The sequence below is a fragment of the Bidens hawaiensis genome, unplaced genomic scaffold (assembly GCF_021521415.1).
Source record: "Bidens hawaiensis isolate Kalapana, Puna unplaced genomic scaffold, B.hawaiensis_p1.1 tig00004658_1, whole genome shotgun sequence".
Taxonomy (NCBI): Eukaryota; Viridiplantae; Streptophyta; class Magnoliopsida; order Asterales; family Asteraceae; genus Bidens; species Bidens hawaiensis.
The window spans coordinates 1,363,471-1,384,056 of record NW_027491284.1 but is presented as its reverse complement, the minus strand read 5'-3'; the positions used below and the strand labels follow the sequence as shown (position 1 = coordinate 1,384,056).

Sequence of the window (20,586 nt, the reverse complement as noted above, 5' to 3'; positions counted from 1 at the left end):
CTACAAACCCATAACCATAGAATTTGTAAAAATGATTTTAGAAACTTAGATCTAACACTAAGTATGTTTAAACAAACAAAACTAGTAACAAAGTTCGGTTTACGGTTTAGAGCTATTTACGGTTAAACCGAAGCATAGACTTTTAAAAACCCATAACCATGGAACTTGTAAACATGACCAACAAACTAAAATAAGCAAGATTAATATGTATGAACAAGTTATATAGATGTATATATATCAAGGACACAAAGACCTCCATGAAGCCTTGCCTTGTGGTGTCCGAAACCTCACCGACCGGAATCGGAGAAGTAACTACCAAAGGTAAACAAGGGGTGTATTATTATATATATGTTGCACAACCATAAACAAGTATTAATAAGGCTACATAAACTAATTAAGATGAAAGACCAAAATCCTTCAAGAACACTTAAGAAGATAACCTTGAATCTTTGATGTTTGAGAGATTTTTTTTTTTTTTTTTTTTGAGTTGTAGCAAGGGAAAATGAAGAGGAAAGGTGGTGTATATATAGGGTAATGTTGGTGGTCAAATATGGGTGTGATACACAAGAGTTTTCATGCAAAATGGATCAAGACAAAAACACAAAACAACAAAAAAATAAATAAATAAATAAATAATAAATAAATAAATAATAAATAAATAAATATAAAAATAGGATGTTTTCAAGATCCAACAAGTGTGAAACAATATTGTAACATAAATCCATCATTTTGATTATAACATAAGCTTCGGTTTACAAATCGGGTCGGTTTACATAATAAACAAATACAAAAACGAATACAAACAAGACCCAAAATTGACGAATGTCACAGTATCCCCTACTTTAGGAAACTTCGTCCCGAAATTAAGACGAAGACAATGCTGCGAACAAATGTGGATACTTCTCTTTCATTTTGTCTTCTCGTTCCCAAGTGAATTCTGCGCCGCGCCGTGATTCCCATCGAACTTTGACTAACCGAATACGACTACGCTTGGTTCTCTTCTCGTTGCGATCCATGATCTCAACGGGTCGTTCAACCAAGACCATCGACTCATCGACATGTACTTCGTCGAGAGGTATATGGAGATTACCCTCGGCTAAGCACTTTTTAAGATTTGAAACATGAAAGGTCGGATGAACACCGGTAAGTTCTTCCGGTAGTTCGAGTCGATAAGCTACTTTTCCAACACGCTCAAGGATTTTAAAAGGACCAACGAAACGAGGAGCTAGTTTACCCTTCTTTCCGAAACGGGCTACCCCCTTCCAAGGAGATACTTTTAGAAGGACAAGATCGCCAACATTAAATTCGATCGGTTTTCGCCGTTTGTCGGCGTAACTCTTTTGACGACTTCTAGCGGCTAGGAGGTTCTTACGGATTCGATCAATAACGTCGGTGGCTTCTTGAACCATTTCGGGTCCCGTGATTTGAGCTTCACCGACTTCGTTCCAACTTATCGGAGAACGACATTTACGACCGTAAAGAGCTTCGAAAGGAGCCATCTCAATGCTCGAATGGTAGCTATTGTTATAAGAAAACTCAATGAACGGAATGTGAGAATCCCAATTCCCACCGAAATCAAGAACACATGCTCGTAGCATATCCTCGAGAGTTTGTATTGTACGTTCGGATTGACCGTCCGTTTGAGGATGATAAGCGGTGTTAAGATCGAGACGTGTTCCCAAAACTTCTTGAAGTGAACGCCAAAAATGAGAGGTATAACGAGCATCACGGTCAGAGATAATAGTCAATGGTAAACCGTGTCGGCACACGATTTCTCGAACATAGATTTGAGCAAGCTGCTCGACAGAGTACTTCTCGCGGATCGGAATGAAATGAGCAGATTTGGTCAAACGATCGATGATCACCCAAATGCTATCGTTGCCCTTTTGGGTGTTGGGTAATTTAGTGATAAAGTCCATAGCAATGTCTTCCCATTTCCAAACGGGATTCGGTGGTTGCTCAAGTAGACCAAAAGTTCTTTGATGTTCGACTTTAAATTTTGAGCAAGTAAGACATTTAGATACGAATAACGCTACGTCCTTTTTCATACCCGGCCACCAAAAGGTAGCACGAAGATCGAAATACATCTTATCCGCACCGGGATGAACGGAATACCGCGAATTGTGAGCTTCGTCGAGTATACAAGTACGAAGGTCATCGCGATTTGGAACCCACAAATGATTGAGAAAGTACAAAAGACCATCGGGTTTGGTTTCGAGTTGAAGTTCGGCTCCACATGACATTTCGTCATACATGTTACCTTCTTCAATGGAGGTACGTTGAGCTTGGAAGATTCGAATTTGAAGATCGGTTTGAATGACAACGCTTAGAAGCAAAACGGATTTAACATTAACCTTTCGACTTAGGGCGTCGGCGACAACATTCGCTTTACCGGGATGGTAACGAATTTCGCAATCGTAATCACTAAGTAATTCGGCCCATCGTCGTTGTCTCATATTGAGATCTTTTTGGTCAAAAATGTGTTGAAGGCTTTTATGATCGGTAAAAACCACACATTTCGTACCATAAAGGTAATGTCTCCAGATTTTGAGAGCGAAAACAACGGCACCAAGTTCGAGATCATGAGTCGTGTAGTTCTTCTCGTTGACCTTAAGTTGCTTTGATGCATAAGCGATGACTTGACCTCGTTGCATGAGGACACAACCAAGACCTTGATGAGAGGCATCGCAAAATATCACGAAATCGTCGTTTCCATCGGGAAGGGTTAAAATGGGAGCATTGCAAAGCATGTCCTTGAGAGTACAAAAGGCTTTTTCTTGCTTCGAACCCCAATCAAATTGTTTTCCTTTATGAGTGAGGGAGGTAAGAGGCAAAGAGATCTTGGAAAAGTTTCGAATGAAACGTCGATAATATCCGGCTAAACCGAGGAAGGATCGAATTTCCGTGGGAGTCGTTGAAGTTTTCCAATCCTTAACGGCCTCAATTTTAGCGGGATCAACATGAATACCTTTGTTGTTTATGATATGTCCCAAAAATTGAACTTGTTCCAGCCAAAATTCGCATTTGGAGAACTTGGCATAAAGTCGTTCGTTTCTAAGAAGTTCGAGAATGGAACGCAAATGATGCTCATGTTCGGCTTTGGATTTGGAAAAGATTAGAATGTCATCAATAAAGACAATAACGAATTTATCGAGGAATGGTTTGCAAACGCGGTTCATGAGGTCCATAAATACCGCAGGTGCATTTGTTAACCCTAAGGGCATAACCAAAAATTCGAAATGTCCATATCGAGTACGGAAAGCGGTTTTTGGAATGTCTTCTTCGCGAACACGCAATTGATGATAACCTGATCGAAGATCGATTTTGGAGAAGCAAGTTGCACCTTGAAGTTGGTCGAATAGGTCGTCGATTCGTGGCAAGGGATAACGATTTTTAATGGTGAGTTTGTTAAGTTCCCTATAATCGATGCACATACGAAACGAACCATCCTTCTTTTTCACGAAGAGAACAGGAGCGCCCCAAGGAGAAGAGCTAGGACGAATAAAACCTTTATTGGAAAGTTCTTCGAGTTGGTTCGATAATTCTTGCATTTCTGACGGGGCTAAACGGTAAGGAGCCTTGGCCACAGGCATCGCGCCGGGCACAAGTTCGATTCGAAATTCAATCGGACGAACAGGTGGAAGGCCGGTGACATCGTCGGGAAAGACATCGAGGAAATCACGAACAATAGAAATATCTTGGATTTTCCTTTCCTTTTTGTCTTTTGTCGCCAAGAGAGCCAGGAGCGGAGCATACTTTTGGCGTAAGTATTTTTGCGATTAAGAGCACGACATGAGATTAAGCCTTCTCGAAGTAGCTTTTCCGAAGACCTTAAGGATTTTACCGTTAACAAGCGGAATGCGAATGAATTTATCGAAGCAAACGACTTCGGCACGGTGCAAAGATAACCAATCTATGCCTACTATGACATCGAAACTTCCCATTTGCATCGGGATGAGATCGATGGAGAATTTATGGTTAGCAAGAACGAGAGTACAATCGCAGACGACAGAATTTATGGTGATGGAGTTCCCATTGGCGACTTCAACAGAAAACTACCGGGAAAGCTTGGTTCGAGACACAGCAATTTTCGACTCAAATTTCAAAGAAATGAAACTTCTATCGGCACCCGTATCAAATAAAATGGAAGCCAAATGTTGGTTCACTAAAAACATACTGTTCACAACATCGTTTGCCGCTTGAGCTTGATTAACATTCATCATGAAAGCTCGTCCTTGATTGCCTTGGTTGACTTGAGGTGCTTGCGGTGGTGGGGGAGGTGCTGCTTGTATGGCTTGGATGGGTTGGATGAGTGGTGCATTGTGTTGGGAAAGTTGAGGTTGGTAGGTTTGAACTTGGTAAGCTTGAGTTTGGTACTAAGGTGCGGTCATGGTTTGGTTAGTAAGGATGAGGCGAGGACAATTGTTGCGGAAATGGTTAGGGTCACCGCAATTGTAGCAAGCTCGGGGTTGTTGAGGTTGGTTTGGTGGGTAAGGTGCATATCGGTGTTGAGTATTTTGGGGAAAAGTTCTTGGTTGGTTTGGTTGGTTAGGTTGGGTTCGTTGTGCGGATCGGCATGTGGTGTTGAGATGACCAAGTCGGTTACAAATGGTACAATGGCGACAAGGCATGTTTGGTGGGTGATGGAGTTGGCAAATGTTGCATAGTGGGGCGGTACCGGTATAGGGTTTTCGGGTTTGGGTGGAATTTGGGTTTGTTGTTGAGGTTGGGTTGGGTAATGGCATAGTTTCGGTAGTTGGTTTTGGGTTTCTTCTTGTTGTTGTTATTGTTGTGACGGGAAGAGTTGGAGTAGTTAATGGCTTGTGGTGCGGGTTCAACCTTGGCTTGTGGTGCGGGCTCGGGTTTGGCTTTTTCGTTTGGTTTCTTGAGGGTTAGGGTACCTGCTTTCACATGATTCTCCGATAGCGCACCCGCTAGAGTAATGGCATCCTCAAGATTCACGGGTTTGCTACTCATGACTGAGTCCTGGATTTGCATAGGTAAACCCCCAATGTATTTGGCAAGCTCACGCTCAGCCGGGGTAACCAAATGAGGGACGAGAATGCTCAACTCGTGGAAACGGAGTGAGTAAGCGGCGTTATCACCACTATCTTGCTTGAGGTTCTAAAATTCCTCCTCAAGCTTTTGAAGTTCGTGTTTGGGACAAGACTTCTTCATCATGAGTGCCTTGAGGTCGGACCATGGAAGAGCCATAGCCGCTTCCGACCCTTGGAGATGCATGACACTACCCTACCATGTTAGAGCGGTTTTTCTAAACATGCTTGAAGCGAAATTTGTCTTTTTCGCTTCGGGGCACTCGTTATATCTAAACACATTCTCCATAGACTCGAACCATTGCAACAAGGTAGTCGCACAGTTCGTACCCCAGAATTCGGTTGGGTTGGCACTAATAAATTGCTTATATGGGTAGGATACGGGTTTGGGTTCAACGGGTGCAACAACGGGTGGAGGAGGTTGGGTAGCTTGGATTTGAGTTACAAGTTCGGGAATCACAGTGGCCATTTGCTTGATGATAAAAGCAGTCATACGTCGGTTGGTGCTCTTGCGCGGTCTTAGTGGAGGCATGCTAAAAGATTATAAAGAAATGGAATAAGTTTTAGGTAAAAAAAGAAATGGATATGAGAGTGTATAAAATAAGAATAAGGTGAAGTTAAATTTTCTTTTTGATTGTGAATCCTAGAGTTAGTGAGGAGTAGATGTTAATGTTAGATAAAATATAAATCTTTGTATATAAACAACAAACTGGAAACAATCGTAAATGATTTTGAGATTTTGAGGGGTTAAAGCTTAAAATTTAGAGATTTTGAGGTTTATAGAGTCGGAAAATCGCACATGAACCACCATGATTTGATATTCCAACTCAAAAAAAAAAATTTATAAAACACAACGTTGGAGTCTAAACATGTGCACGAATCACCGCAATTTTTTTCATGTTTTCGACTCAAATAACGATAATAACACCATAAATCAGGATACAACGTCATGTCAAAGCACTAGTCCACGAATCACCGTAGTTCTATTGTTTTGACACCGAAAAATTAGGATGGCAACCGGAACGCTCGCATTCGACTACTTAAAGTATTCACATGTATAACATGGTTTGTGGCCTAGAAAACGAGCACTATAATCCCACCATTCCAGGTAAGTAAATCACCTTCGATTCTTGGAATCTTTTTGTCAAATGGTCGTTTTATAATGTCTCGCTTCCTATGAGGGCTACAAACCCGATATAAATGCAACCTTTAAGAGATTATAAACAATGGGATCCAAGTTAATCTTGTAATCCATAAAACACAATGAAAATCTACTTTTTGCGTTTTAAGGTAAGGATACCTTGGAAATACTATGAAAGTGTGTGTATGTGAACATTTGGGATATTGGTGAATTTTAAACAAGTTTATAAAGAATATACGATATGAACAATCAAAATAGAGTAAACACGTATGAGCACACGTATAGGACCCTAAGCATAACAATACTAGGTCGTTACGTCTAACCACCTATCCTATTGTCATGGCTCTGATACCAATCTGTCACACCCCGACCAAAGGCGGCGGAACATGCCGAGGTGTAACGATTGTCCATAAGCACATGACACTAATTAAAGTGACAGTATTTAATAAACTCATTTCATTTCACAACATCGAAAATGTCACATAACAATTATCCATAAAATAACCATAAACAAGATATCACAAAATATGGCAAATTGATATTGTTCATTTTTACTAATATCCTAAGGTCTTTGATGTCGTTTTCTTCACAATCATAAATCAACCAAGATGCAAACCTGCAACATTTCAAAAAAAATAAAGTTTGTCAACACAAAGGTCGGTGAGCAATTCATAAGTTTAATCATATTAGCATATAATAAAGATAGCCACAAAACTTGCATACGAAACGATAAATAAAAGTGGTAATTTGGATAAATAGATATCGCTAAACACATTAGCGACACCTAGCTATAAGGGGATGCCAAATAGTCTAGGATTTTATAGTTATCGTTAATTGCATTACGTTAACGACACCTTGCTATAAGGGGATGCCAAATAGTCTAGGATTTTATAGTTCCACCAACCAAAAGCGATAAACACATAGGCATATAAGCATAAAACACCAAATCGAGCAATTATTTAGGTAAAATATACAACTACGTTTGTGGCTTAAGATTCAAATATAAAGCATTTTGTTGAATAGGTATGAAATGTCACCCCCAAAATAAAAGATGGAAAATGGGGTATGAAGTACTCACCTTCAAGTAGTAAACTTGAAAGATGATAATTTGGAGATTTGTCGGAAAGACGAGTTTAACGCACAATGCCTAAAAAGAAAAGAAGTCTTGAATTTAGAAAGGTTGTCTTGAAGGTCTTTAAACAAAATAAATGTTGAGAAATGTAAATAATTAAAGTTTAAGGTTTAAAATGTGACTATTTAAGAATTTATAATAATAACCCTTTAAAAATGTAAGTTTGCTCGAACCGGGTTTAAGTATCTAACCTTAATATTTACTCAACCTATGTTAAGTAATAAGGTGGGTAAAATGCAAGAATGCAAATCCCTTTGGAATAAAGATACTAAAACGGGTTTTTTTTATCGAGTGTTCGGGTTGTCGGTTCGGGTCTTGATAATTGGTCAAACCCAAAGTCAACTTTCCAAAATATTGAATGTTATGAGATAACTCAATAAAATTTAATAAGACTTAACCAAGTATGTAGTTCCATTGTTTTAGAACTAACAACGCTCGTTAAGCGAGTGTTCGGTTTTGTCGGTCCAAAATTTGTTATGAGATCAAGTTGGATCCAACATTTCCAAGTACTTAAGAAAATATTTAAAAATCAATTTGTAACTATTTTTAAAGAAATATACAAGTCTTGATGGCTAAAAAAACACACTTGTGTGTCTTAAGCGAGCAAGAATCGGTTTGGTTCGGTTTCCATCTCACAACAAGTTCATAGATGGTTTCCACATGTCCAAACACTAAAGAACTTGTATAATAATGTACAAATAAAAAAATACCAAAAGTTAACAATAAAGTCTTTAAACAAAAGTTCGGTTTTCGGTTCGGATCGTGTTTCGGGTTAAGACCGAGGTAAGATTCTACAAACCCATAACCATAGAATTTGTAAAAATGATTTTAGAAACTTAGATCTAACACTAAGTATGTTTAAACAAACAAAACTAGTAACAAAGTTCGGTTTACGGTTTAGAGCTATTTACGGTTAAACCGAAGCATAGACTTTTAAAAACCCATAACCATGGAACTTGTAAACATGACCAACAAACTAAAATAAGCAAGATTAATATGTATGAACAAGTTATATAGATGTATATATATCAAGGACACGAAGTCCTCCATGAAGCTTTGCCTTGTGGGGTCCGAAACCTCACCGACCGGAATCGGAGAAGTAACTACCAAAGTTAAACAAGGGGTGTATTATTATATATATGTTGCACAACCATAAACAAGTATTAATAAGGCTACATAAACTAATTAAGATGAAAGACCAAAATCCTTTAAGAACACTTAAGAAGATAACCTTGAATCTTTGATGTTTGAGAGAGTATTTTTTTTTTGAGTTGTAGCAAGGGAAAATGAAGAGGAAAGGTGGTGTATATATAGGGTAATGTTGGTGGTCAAATATGGGTGTAAGACACAAGAGTTTTCATGCAAAATGGATCAAGACAAAAACACAAAACAACAAAAAAATAAATAAATAAATAAATAATAAATAAATAAACATAAAAATAGGATGTTTTCAAGATCCAACAAGTGTGAAACAATATTGTAACATAAATCCATCATTTTGATTATAACATAAGCTTCGGTTTACAAATCGGGTCGGTTTACATAATAAACAAATACAAAAACGAATACAAACAAGACTCGAAATTGACGAATGTCACAGAAGACCTGCATTCATCACAAAAGAAAGTGACGTGATACATTTAGAGTGGTTACCTATAATCTAATTTTCTGAACCTGGTAAACCATATGCTGGAGATACCGGTGATGATCAATAAAATGATGTCACATGTGCAAATTATCTACAATGTCAAGTATTTCTTAGACTTGAATGAATAAAGTAATTAACTAACCTCAAACTCAGACTCAGAGTATCTGCAAATTCTTTCAGTATGTATGAATTAATAATTAACTAACCTCGATTTACAGCTCCTATTAAAAAAATCAAAATAAACAAAATATTGCATTTTCCTACTGTAGTATTTATTTTTCTTATTTGCAAATATTAGCGTCAAGACAAAGTTATGTAATACGTTGGATGAAATCTATTTAAACAATCCTATTCCGCCATGCCAAGGCTCAAGCCTATAATCTATATCAGCCATAGTTCTAATTTTGTCCTAATTTAAATCTCCTAACCCTAACAACTAACCTAAACCAGTAGGGTTTCATATTTATAAATTATAAACGAAACTTAGAAGACTCAACCGATTTAGGTTTCAATATACGATTTCCGTGGCTTATAATTTAGGGTTTCAACTATTAACAAATTAAAATCAATAAAATGTTGTCCCTTAACATTCGTCTAATTAATAGATAATTGTTGTCCCTGTTGGTTTATAATCGAAAGGCAAAGATACAATCATTTCCTCACATTCCTCACAATTAAGGAAACCCACAAAGGTTAGGGTTCCGCCACCACAACACCAACACTATGTCGATCTACCACAATCAGATGTTAAAAGAAGTTAGTGGAGAAAACCTGTGAGGTAAAGAGATGGTTATTAATTAGACTTTTGAGGTGTTATGACCCATGTAAGCTAAAACGGGTTAAAATCGGGTTAAATTAATGCGATGCCTCCATTAATAAATCAAGCAATTTGATGGCTTTAAAGGGTTTGGGGGGCGACGTGAGAGCGACAAATAGTATTTTATGGTAGCCGGTAGGCAATTATATATGTATATATACTAGATTTTATGGTAGGCAATTATATATATATAGTTAGGGGAGGGATAATATGAGAACCTTGTTGTAACATCTATGCATTTCCATGCATGAAATCGCTAGTCTTTTATACACCTATTTAATAATGTTTATGTATTAGTTCACCATCTATATTATTGTGTAATCATATGTTATTTATTTCTAGTTAGTAACAACATTATTATATGCACAATCACATGATTTTATGTTCATTTCATCATATACATGATTAATCATTAATGTGGCATGTTTAACCGGGAATGCCTATATTAATATTTTATAACATGTAACATTAAAAATTTATCATTTTTAATTTAACTTAAATAAAAAAGGAATCTTCTAGAATATTCTATTCTTGATCTATAAGATTTGCCTTATTCAAATTTTCAATTAAAACCTATTCAAATTCTATCTCTAATTCATTTTAATCTCTCTCTGAACACCCCTATAAATAGAACTTCTTAGAAACCTCAAACTTCATTCCAAACCTGCAAATTCCAAAGCCCCAAGTTTGCAAAGTCTTGATTTTCGTTTAATATTTTGTTCTTTAAATATGCAGAAAAACCTTTTATTTCAATGCTTATATCTCGGTCATAATGTATCCAAATCACGAATTTCAAAAGCCTAAGTTGGTTCTTTATTTTTCTAGTATCTATGTTTTTCGTGTAAAATTTTATAAAATTTAAAAATGTTTTTACTATTTTTCTTTAACAAAGGGTCTTGCTGAAAATCCTGACAAAAAACTTTGGTCTAAAAATGAATGTCTTAACTCATTCTTGTTTATGAATTATAACCCAAATTTTAGATATATTATATAACTGTAAATTAGAAAAATTATCCAATTGGAATCATCATAATTCATTTAAGTATCGACTTTTAGTAATTTTTCTACTAAACTAACTCCGAATCAGACCCCTTGGTAGTTTATGAATTTTATATATTTTTTACTAAATACTTAAATCTTATTAAAAATATATAAGTTAAACAACTCATACGGTTACTATATATTAAATTTTCGTAACCTAAATCAAAGGTTTACTATTTTTAAAAATTCGTTTCTTGAACAGCAAGCAACCTATTCTTTTCTGGAAAAGATAATCTAAAACCCTAAACCATAAAGTTATCACATGAAACCACAAAATCCAGTGTACTTCCAGAAATACACCAAATCTATAGATATTCACCAAGGTTTCTGTCACCAAGGCTATGGCCTAAGGAAAAACCAAGTGGTGTGTTCGGGCATGAATGGACCCACTTACCTTTTCCTGGGAACCCGAGGTCGAATATTTTATTCCACCGAAACAAAGTAACATCCTAATAACAACTTTATTGATCATTAGGGATCTAAACCAAAGTGTTGCAAGTCTTAGTTCATAAAAAAAAAAGAAGGTGAGTTCATAGCCCCTTATACACGCTTTTAAACGTTTTATACTTTAGGGTGGAAAACATGCAACTTATTTATTCTATGTTCTATACATGCTATTTTATTCAAGCTTTATTTCATGATATTCATTGTGTGTGATTATTGGAAGTGTATACTTAATCACATGTACAACCATTTACTTGTTAAGCCCGTGGTAGTATGATGATAGATCTATTGGCCCGACTCCCCCCCCCCCCCACATGCAGGTATTGGCGGATCCAGGATTTTTTTCCAATGGGATCTCATTTTTAAATGCTCTAATTTTATATGACCAGTCATAAAAAATTTCAGGTCGATTCAACGGTTTGGGTCGGGTAAGGCTCATTACATAACATAAATACGATAAATTAACAAAAAAAACAAACATTGTCATAGAAAGGATAACATACATAATAAAGATACCATTGTCTTTTTAAAATTAAAAAAAAAAAAAAATTACTTATAGTTGTTCTCTACGAGTTTTCATTTTTTGGAAACGTTGCATCACATCTTCAATCGAAACTTGTTGAAGGAACTCTCTTTCAATGTAACAAATACAAGCATCGTTCAAGAATCCATCACCCATCCTATTACGTAATTCCGTCTTCAAATGCTTCATTGAAGAAAAACTTCTTTCAACACTCGCCGTTGCAACCGGTAAAACTAACGATAACTTTATTAAACGATAGACCAACGTGAAATCGATGTGTTTTCCTGTTTCCACCATCTTTTTGGCAAGCTCACTTACCCCATTCAAGTTGTCAAAGCGTGTGTCTTCTTTCACATTAGCAATGTAGGTGTCGATTTCATAGATAAGCTTGTCTTTTTCATCAAAATTAAAATCACATGGATACATCTCGGCCAACTTTAGCAAATTTAGTTTATCAAAGGCTCCAAAATTAAGACACGGGCTAAAAGAACTCATATAAGTAAGCAAGTTAGTGGTTACCTCGTTAAAACGGTTACCAAGCTCTTGAATTTGCATATCGAGAACCGTGTTAAAATTGTTAACCACATAATGCTGACGATTAGTGATGCCGGTCTTCTTTTTTCGATTTTTCGGGTCAACATAAGCAGCTTCCATGTTAACCATTTCAATATCATACTTGTCACAAAAGGATGTGACATCTATCAAAAGCGAGTCAAAACCTTCAAGTCGATAGGTTTGTAATTCTTCTTTAGTAGTTTTGACTAGCTTAACTGCATTCAATATATCTTGATCTTTTCTTTGAAGAGCTTCACACAATGTGTTAGTAACACCAAAAATGTGCTTCATCAAATGTAGATAAAACACAAAAGTAAATGTTCTCATGTATAATTGAAGTCCATTTGCTTGACTTTTGTGAGAATCAAATTCTCCCGAATTTTCCATATATTCAAGCACGTCAATAACACTAGGATATAAAGAAAGCAACCGGGTCATGTTTTTTCATGAGAACTCCAACGCGTATCTTCGGCTCTTGCAAGTGACAGTTCTTGATTCTGTCCACTTCCAGTTTCAACTTCCGGATTCAATCCCAATCTTTCTCTTTGACTTTCTCTTATCAAATCTACCCGCTTGCAAGATGCACCAACAACATTTACTAAACTTGATACTTCATTAAAAAAATTAAAAATTTCATGATGTTTGTTTGCAAGAGCCACAACAACAAGTTGAAGTTGGTGAGCAAAACAATGAACAAAATATGCCGATGAATTTTCTTTCAAAATCAAAGCTTTCAAACCATTAAACTCACCGGACATGTTGCTTGCACCGTCATATCCTTGGCCTCTAATCCTACTCAAACTCAAATTGTAGTGAGCAAATAATTCATCAATTGCCTTCTTAAGAGATAACGCGGTTGTTTCCATTACATGAACAAGGCTAACAAATCACTCTTTCACAAATCCAAATTTATCAACATATCTCAATACCATAGCCATTTGTTCCTTTTAGAAACATCCCTCGATTCATCAACTAATATGGAAAAGACATCATCACAAAGTTCATCAAATATCTTCTTTAATACTTCTGCTGCGAAACAATTACAAATCTCTTTTTGGATTGATGGAGCCGTCAGTTGGTTATTCCTCGGAGCATTGCTTAGTATAACTTTATCAATTTCTTCATTTACTACCCCAAATAATTTTAAAAGCTCTATGAAATGTCCTCTATAAAGAGATGTTTCCGACTCATCATGCCCACAAAAAGATAATGCACCATTCAACCATCCTTTAGTAGCTATAACCGAAGCACTTAATCGAATTCTATATTCTTTTTTGTTTTTATCAGTTTTTTTTATCAAGTGCCACATGTACAGATTGAGCTTGGTTAAGCAAGTCTTCCCCTTTTTTTACGTGCTTTGTCGTGTAAACTATTGCATTTACCGGCATGAGTTGTAAATCTTGAGATTCTATGCCAACACCGTACCCCTTCACTCACAAAAGCATCATTGTGTCCAATTTCCTTAAACAAGTAACAATATAAGCAATACACTTTATCCGTTTTGACACTATATTCCAACCAATTTCCATGATTTTGTGTGTACCAATCCTTATTAAAACGTTTTGCTTTACCACTAAAATCTGTTTGTGGAAACTCATGCTCTGTTGGTTGACATGGACCTCTAAGAAAATAAGTTCGTCTAATTTCATCTTTTTGACTTGGATGATAAGATGAAATTTGTTTCCTTTTCGAAGGATCCCATGGAAGATCATCCAAATCTATTCTTGAGGGTTGTTTACTACTTGAAGATGATGATTGAATGTTTGATGGTTCACTTGAGAAATATCTTTTAATATTCATAATGCCTACAAATCAAATTTAAACATCACTAATTTTCTAATTCAATTTAAAGCTTCAACATAATCATTCTTTCTAATTGTAATTTCAATAAATAAACAAAAATAATTGAAGCAAAACAACAAAATATTGAATATATCAAATACCTTACCTTGAAGACTGAAGTGAAGGAGAGATGGAGATTAGGAGAGATGGAGAGGAGGACGGCGGGTGAAAGAGTGACAGCCGGCGGCGCACGGAGGCGGACTGCCGGAGTTCAAGTGCTTGATGGTGGAATGTTGGGCAGTTAGGGTTTGCTATATGTTGGTTCGTGTGTCTGTTGTGCTGTATGTTTGTTTGTGTTAGCAGATGTGGGGTAATTGGGTAAATAATTAAAAGCCCTAAGATAGCTGGATAAAAAAAAGAAAAAAAAAGGCGCTGATGACAAGAATCGAACCTGGGTTTGCTGTGTTGAAAGGAGGAGTGTTACCACTAGACCAGAATTATAGATTGTATATGGGTCCACTCTCAAACTATATGTGGGTTCACTCTCACAAAATATACCTATATTCTATATAAATTTCGAGACTTAGTGGGTTCCCGTGAACCCGTATATTACTCTACAGATCCGCCCCTGCATGCAGGCCTCGGGTAGAAAAAAATAACCGAAACGTGTCATATTTGTTTTTCATCCTACAGTCCCAAATGAAAAAAACCACCCCGTCTGACTCGTACTACCAGACATCTCTCTAAAAAACCTACTGCCAAAACCACGCTACAACTATCAGATTCATACAACCGTCGATTTATTTCTCCATCAGTACCGTCACAACCATGCCACCACCACCGCCGCTACAACGCAACCTTCCAACTGCCACCGCGGTACCACAACCTCCGTCAACCACCGCCGCTAATCTGGTTAGTTTCTTTCTCCCTCTCATCTGTCTGGTTAGGGTTTGCTTTGTCTACTGTTAATTGCTTTGGTCTACTGTTAATTGCTTTGTTCCCATATCAGTTGATTGTGCACTTATTGATTTCATAATATTAGTTTATTAGCAGTTCGTTTGGTTACTTTAATATATATAGATTCTCTATTGTGTTTGCCTTTCCACTTTTATACATAAGTTGATTTATTAGTATCTGAAATATGTAACTGTTGATTATTCAGATCAAAGATGAATGCTCGTGGTTTCTGGAACCCTAGGTTTGTGATTGTGATGATGTTTGATGTGATCACAGGCCTAAATGCTTTCTAAATGCTTATTTTGTATTTACTTCTCTTATGAGTTGATTCTGCACTTACTGAGGTAGCAGTTCTTGCCATTAATGAATGCATAGAGTTTACTTGGATTATTGTCTCATATCATGACGGATTCATGGTTCTTATTTTATAATATTAGTTAACAATTTTCTCTGTTACTTGAATGCATATAGTTTCTCTATTGTATTTGCTTTTCAATTTCATACATATAAGTTGATTTGATCAGTAACTGAAATCTACAACTATTGTCTATTGATTATTCATATCATAGATGAATGTTCGTGGCTTCTGGAATCCTTGGTTTGTGACTGTGATGATGTTTGATAGATCACAGATCTTAATGTTTTCTAAATGCTTATTTTTTATTTGCTTCTTGTATGAGTTAATTCTGCACCTATTGAGGTAGCATCTTTGCCATTAATGAATGCATATAGAGTTTTCCTTGGACCATTGTCTGAAATTCGTGATGGATCTATGGTTCTTATTTCATAATATTAGTTTATTACATTTTATCTTTTACTGAATGCATATAGATGCTGTATTTCATTTACTTTTCAACTTTCATACATATAAGTTGATTGAATCATGATCCAAAATCTACAACTATTGGTTTATTTGTAGTGGTAATACGGTTTTTGACGATTTGGATTGCATATAATGGCTGATTCCGAGGGAGTTGAGCAGATGGATGTTAAGGGTTCATTATCCACCTTCATGGAAAACAAATCTTATGGTGATGTAATTGCAGTTCTTGTAGCCATTGCAGTACCAGTGGTTCTTTCTTCAATGTTCATGGGGAAGAAGAAGGTGAAACAAAGAGGTGTTCCAGTTGAAGTTGGTGGTGAACCAGGTTTTGCCATGTGAAATATCAGATCAAAGAAGTTAGTTGATGTCCCATGGGAAGGGGCTACAACCATGGCTGCACTATTTGAACAATCTTGTAAGAAACATTCACAGCTTCGGTTTCTTGGAACCAGAAAATTGATAGATAGAAGCTTTGTTAGTGGTAGTGATGGGAGAAAGTTTGAGAAACTAGAGCTTGGTGAGCATCAATGGCAGACATTTGGTCAAGTGTTTGAACGTGGTTGCAACTTTGCATCTAGACTTATTCATCTTGCTCATGACCCCGAAACTAGAATAGCTATTTTTTCTGATAGACGTGCTGAATGGTTAATTGAATTTGAGGTAAATGATGAATTTATTGTTATCATTTTGTATATATGAATATTAATTACAAGTGAATCGTGGTTTCAGGGGTGTTTTCGTCATAATATTACTATGGTGGCCATATATGCATCTTTGGGTGATGATGCACTAATTCACTCGCTTAACGAGGTGGGAACACGTTTTTGGTTTCACTACATCTATTGTAAATTCTTTTGATGGAATAATAATATTATTTTTTTGCAGACGAAAGTAACGACCTTGATCTGTGATGCCAAGCTACTGAAAAAAGTGGCTACTGTTGCTTCAAGTCTGGAAACTGTGAAAAATGTTATTTACTTTGAAAGTGATAACACTGAAGTTTCTTCATTTCCTAAAGTTGAGAAAATGGGACAGAATAATCCAGTTAATGCTAGACTACCTATTAAGAAAGATGTTGCAGTCACCATGTATACAAGTGGCAGCACGGGCTTACCAAAGGTTTGATTGTGCCGTTATGCCTTATATGGTTGTTAAGAACTAACAAGTTAATATTATGTGAGTAGTGATAAAATAAAAGGGTTTGATAATTGATTACCTTATATGCCGTGCTGATTTTCTAGGGGGTGATGATGACTCATGGGAATGTAGTAGCAACTGCTGTTATGACTGTTATCCCAGGAATTGGGCCAAATGATGTCTACTTGGCATATTTACCATTGCCTCATATAATTTGAATTGGCTGCGGAGGTAAAGTTATGGATAAATTCTTATTATGTATGATAGGATGCAAGAAATTGAAACCATGTTCATCTGATTAACTTTAACCGATCAAAAGATTGAACACGAACAATTAAATGGACAAGGTTTTATTGTTCATGTTCGTTCGTTATTACTTCGTATATGATGTAAGTGAAAAAAATATTAATTTAAAGAACTGTTTGTGAAACACAATTTGTTTAAGCAGTTTAGTTCTTTTATCTTAGCAGGTACTTGTACGAGCGAATCAAGAATGGACCCATTCAAGCTCGTCTACAACCATGACAGATGAACATAAAATAAAATCCAAACATATTGATGAATCAAGTAAACTACTTGCAAATTGGCTATGCAAAAGAAACAACACCCTACAATCCCTGGTTTGAATTTTCATTTAAATAATTGTTCGCAAAGAAATTAGGACCAAGCTGTTTTGACTTTAATTGGTTTTCGGTTTTTGTGGAAAACACTGGGTGTTGGCTGTATTAGACATGAAGACTAGTACTTGCTATTATCTGGATTCGTTAAGGCCTATCGATGTCTGTCCGGTGCTGAAGAAAATTATCGATTCGTAAGTAATACAAATTATTGAAAAATTATATATTATATTCATTGATATATTTCACTATTTATTGAAGGGCAATGGCATTGAATGCTATAAAAACGGGATCCGACATGCGGGTAAAAGTCAACTGGGTCAACAACAAGGTGAGCAGTTTAACGGTTATAATAATAATAATAATAATAATAATAATAATAATAGTTTAACAGTCCACTTTGGTACTTGGAACTAGGCCCGTAAACAAATAGAATGAGCTTTATTATATGTTTTAATTATTTACTATTTTGTAATTTTGTAGTGTCCAACTTAGCCGGGATGTACCGAGTGTGGTTACTATATCTTAAACCTCATGAAAGAGATCGTTTATGAAGGACTTCAAACACTCATCAATAACAATGTAAGTATAATTTTGATGTTTAATTATGTTTATATCGACCCAAATCGTTTCAACTCGACCAAATTTTGAAGTGTTTTGTTTAATTTTCTTAGGTTGGGGGAGGCAAAAGCGAGTACACGAATGCGGATATTGATGGTGTTCGAGAGGAATGGTCAAGTTATACCTCCTAGTTTATTTTCCGGTAGTGATATATGTGTATGCTAGCTTTTGAATATTAGCACTTTTGAATATTAACAAATACTTTCGTTAATTAACTTTGGAATATTTGTAACATTTTGAATTACGTTGTCTAATATTTATACATATATATATATAGGGGTGGGTTCTAGTGAAAACTCCTTTTAAAGAGAAAACTCTTAAAAACTTTAAAAAACTATTTTTAACTTAAAATTTTTTTTTTTTTAGAAGTTTTTTTTTTTTTTTTTCATTATTCTTATATGTTGTTATTGGTTCAAAAAAAAAAAAAAAAACCTTGTCGGTAACATCGTCGGTGTCGTGCGCATGTGTAATAGTGTGTATTTTGTATATGCAAAAGCGTTTGTATTGCATAGAATACAACACTATTGCACATATTTGATACACACTATTGTATATATGCAATATAAGACTAATACACACATCGAATACACGTTAGTACGTATGTGTAATACAACATTAACGCACATGTGCACCATATCGACTTTTATTTTATTATTATTTTTTTCCATATAATACAACACTACTACACATATACAATACACAAATATTGAATATATGCAATAAAATACTATTAAACTCAAAAATACATAGTAATACAACTGTATCGCTCAGTAATACGTATGTGCATTACAGCGGTTTTTTTTTATTTCTTATTTTATTTATTTTTATTTTTTTTATATTTTTCGAGTGAAATATAAGAAAATATAAGAATAATGGCTAAAACAGAATTTTGAAAATATTTTTTTATTGTTAATTAAAAATAATTATTTAGGAGTTTTTAGAAGTTTTTAAGTTTTCTCTCTAAAGGTGAGTTTTCTCTTGATCCTCTCCCTATATATATATACACACACACACAATTTTGTGTATTTGTGTAATTAATGTGAAAATTAGTAAATATGCAATATATTATATAATATTTTTTTTTTAAAAAAAAGTATACGGATGACACACATAAATGCTTGTCATAAACTGGTGTCATAAATGTGAATAACGAAATCATGTCATACCTGTATGTCATAAACGCGTGTCACAAATGAGTGTCAGTAAAGCGTGTCATATAATATGACACGCAGGTGCATGTCATATTTTGTTTATGACAGGGGCTTCAATGACGCGCATTTGCGTGTTATCTGCACCCATCAATGACACACAATGTGTGCTATTGAGGGCCTTTTTTCTGGTAGTGATATAGTCTTATCGTGGATTAGACGAATCGCTAAACGTGTCAGAGGTTTGGTTGTAATCACAAAGTATACAAAGTAACTAAACACATATGGATTGCTTTCAACTTAAAACTTATTTTTATTAAAACCTATGTTCTCACAAACTATTTTTAATTGACACTCTCGCATGTTTTTCAGGTATTGGAAATTTGTTTTGTTAAAGATTACTTGGTGCATGATATAAGAATTGTATGATTAGACCTAGATTACTATAAAACAATTTATTTTATTGTATCTCTTTATAACTTGATATTAAATTGAATTGAATTGAATTAAACTATTGTAACACGTAGTATCATGTGCTATGAACAATCACCGTCTCGCCTCGACGTATTCCGCCGTCGGTTGGTGTGTGACACTAGCTGAGGTTTTAAGAACTTAAGAACTTTTTTCTTAACCACACATTTCATTAAATAGATTAGATTAAATGGTTGAGATTAAATGTGATTAAAAAATTTAATAGGAGAGAGAATAAATATGTACAGTGATTACACTAGTTTAAACGTCCATTACACCTATGTAAAAAGTCGACTCATGCGTAAAAATTATGTAATTTTTCTACGTACATGTAACCTATATATGTTACATATATGTAAAAAAATTAAAAAAAAATTGATACGTTGAGTTCTTTTGAGTTTTTAAAACTCAAAGTGGTTCTAATAATCAATCTTATATAGGGGAGGGATAATTTGAAAACATTTTTGAGTTATAAGAAATTAAGAACTTCATTTGGAACCATACATTTAATTAATTAGATTACATGGTTGAGATTAAATATGATTAAAAAATTAAGTAGGAGAGGGAATAAAGATGTACGATGATTACACTAGTTTAAACGTCCGTTACATCTATGCAGAAAGTCTACTCGGTGCGCAAAAAATTATATAATTTTTCTACCGACATGTAACCTAC

General features: G+C 35.3%; 2 protein-coding genes and 1 pseudogene across 2 annotated transcripts in view; 1 reads left to right on the top strand and 2 right to left on the bottom strand.

Moving 5' to 3' along the window:
* LOC143627359 (uncharacterized) overlaps positions 1–12,793 on the bottom strand; it is a 28,387-nt gene extending 15,594 nt beyond the window's left edge. The window contains exon 1 of the mRNA XM_077097204.1: positions 11,929–12,793. Coding sequence (XP_076953319.1) covers positions 11,929–12,793 — 865 coding nt within the window. The remainder of the gene's footprint in view (positions 1–11,928) is intronic.
* LOC143627358 (uncharacterized) lies at positions 12,790–13,664 on the bottom strand. Its single transcript, XM_077097203.1, has 2 exons — positions 13,285–13,664; positions 12,790–13,234 (listed from the first exon to the last, which is right to left on the bottom strand). The coding sequence occupies exons 1-2, from the start codon at positions 13,662–13,664 to the stop codon at positions 12,790–12,792; spliced, it is 825 nt and encodes a 274-aa protein (XP_076953318.1).
* A 3,279-nt stretch (positions 13,665–16,943) lies between these two features.
* The window catches only part of LOC143627357 (nuclear/nucleolar GTPase 2-like), a 34,370-nt pseudogene continuing 30,727 nt past the window's right edge, over positions 16,944–20,586 (top strand).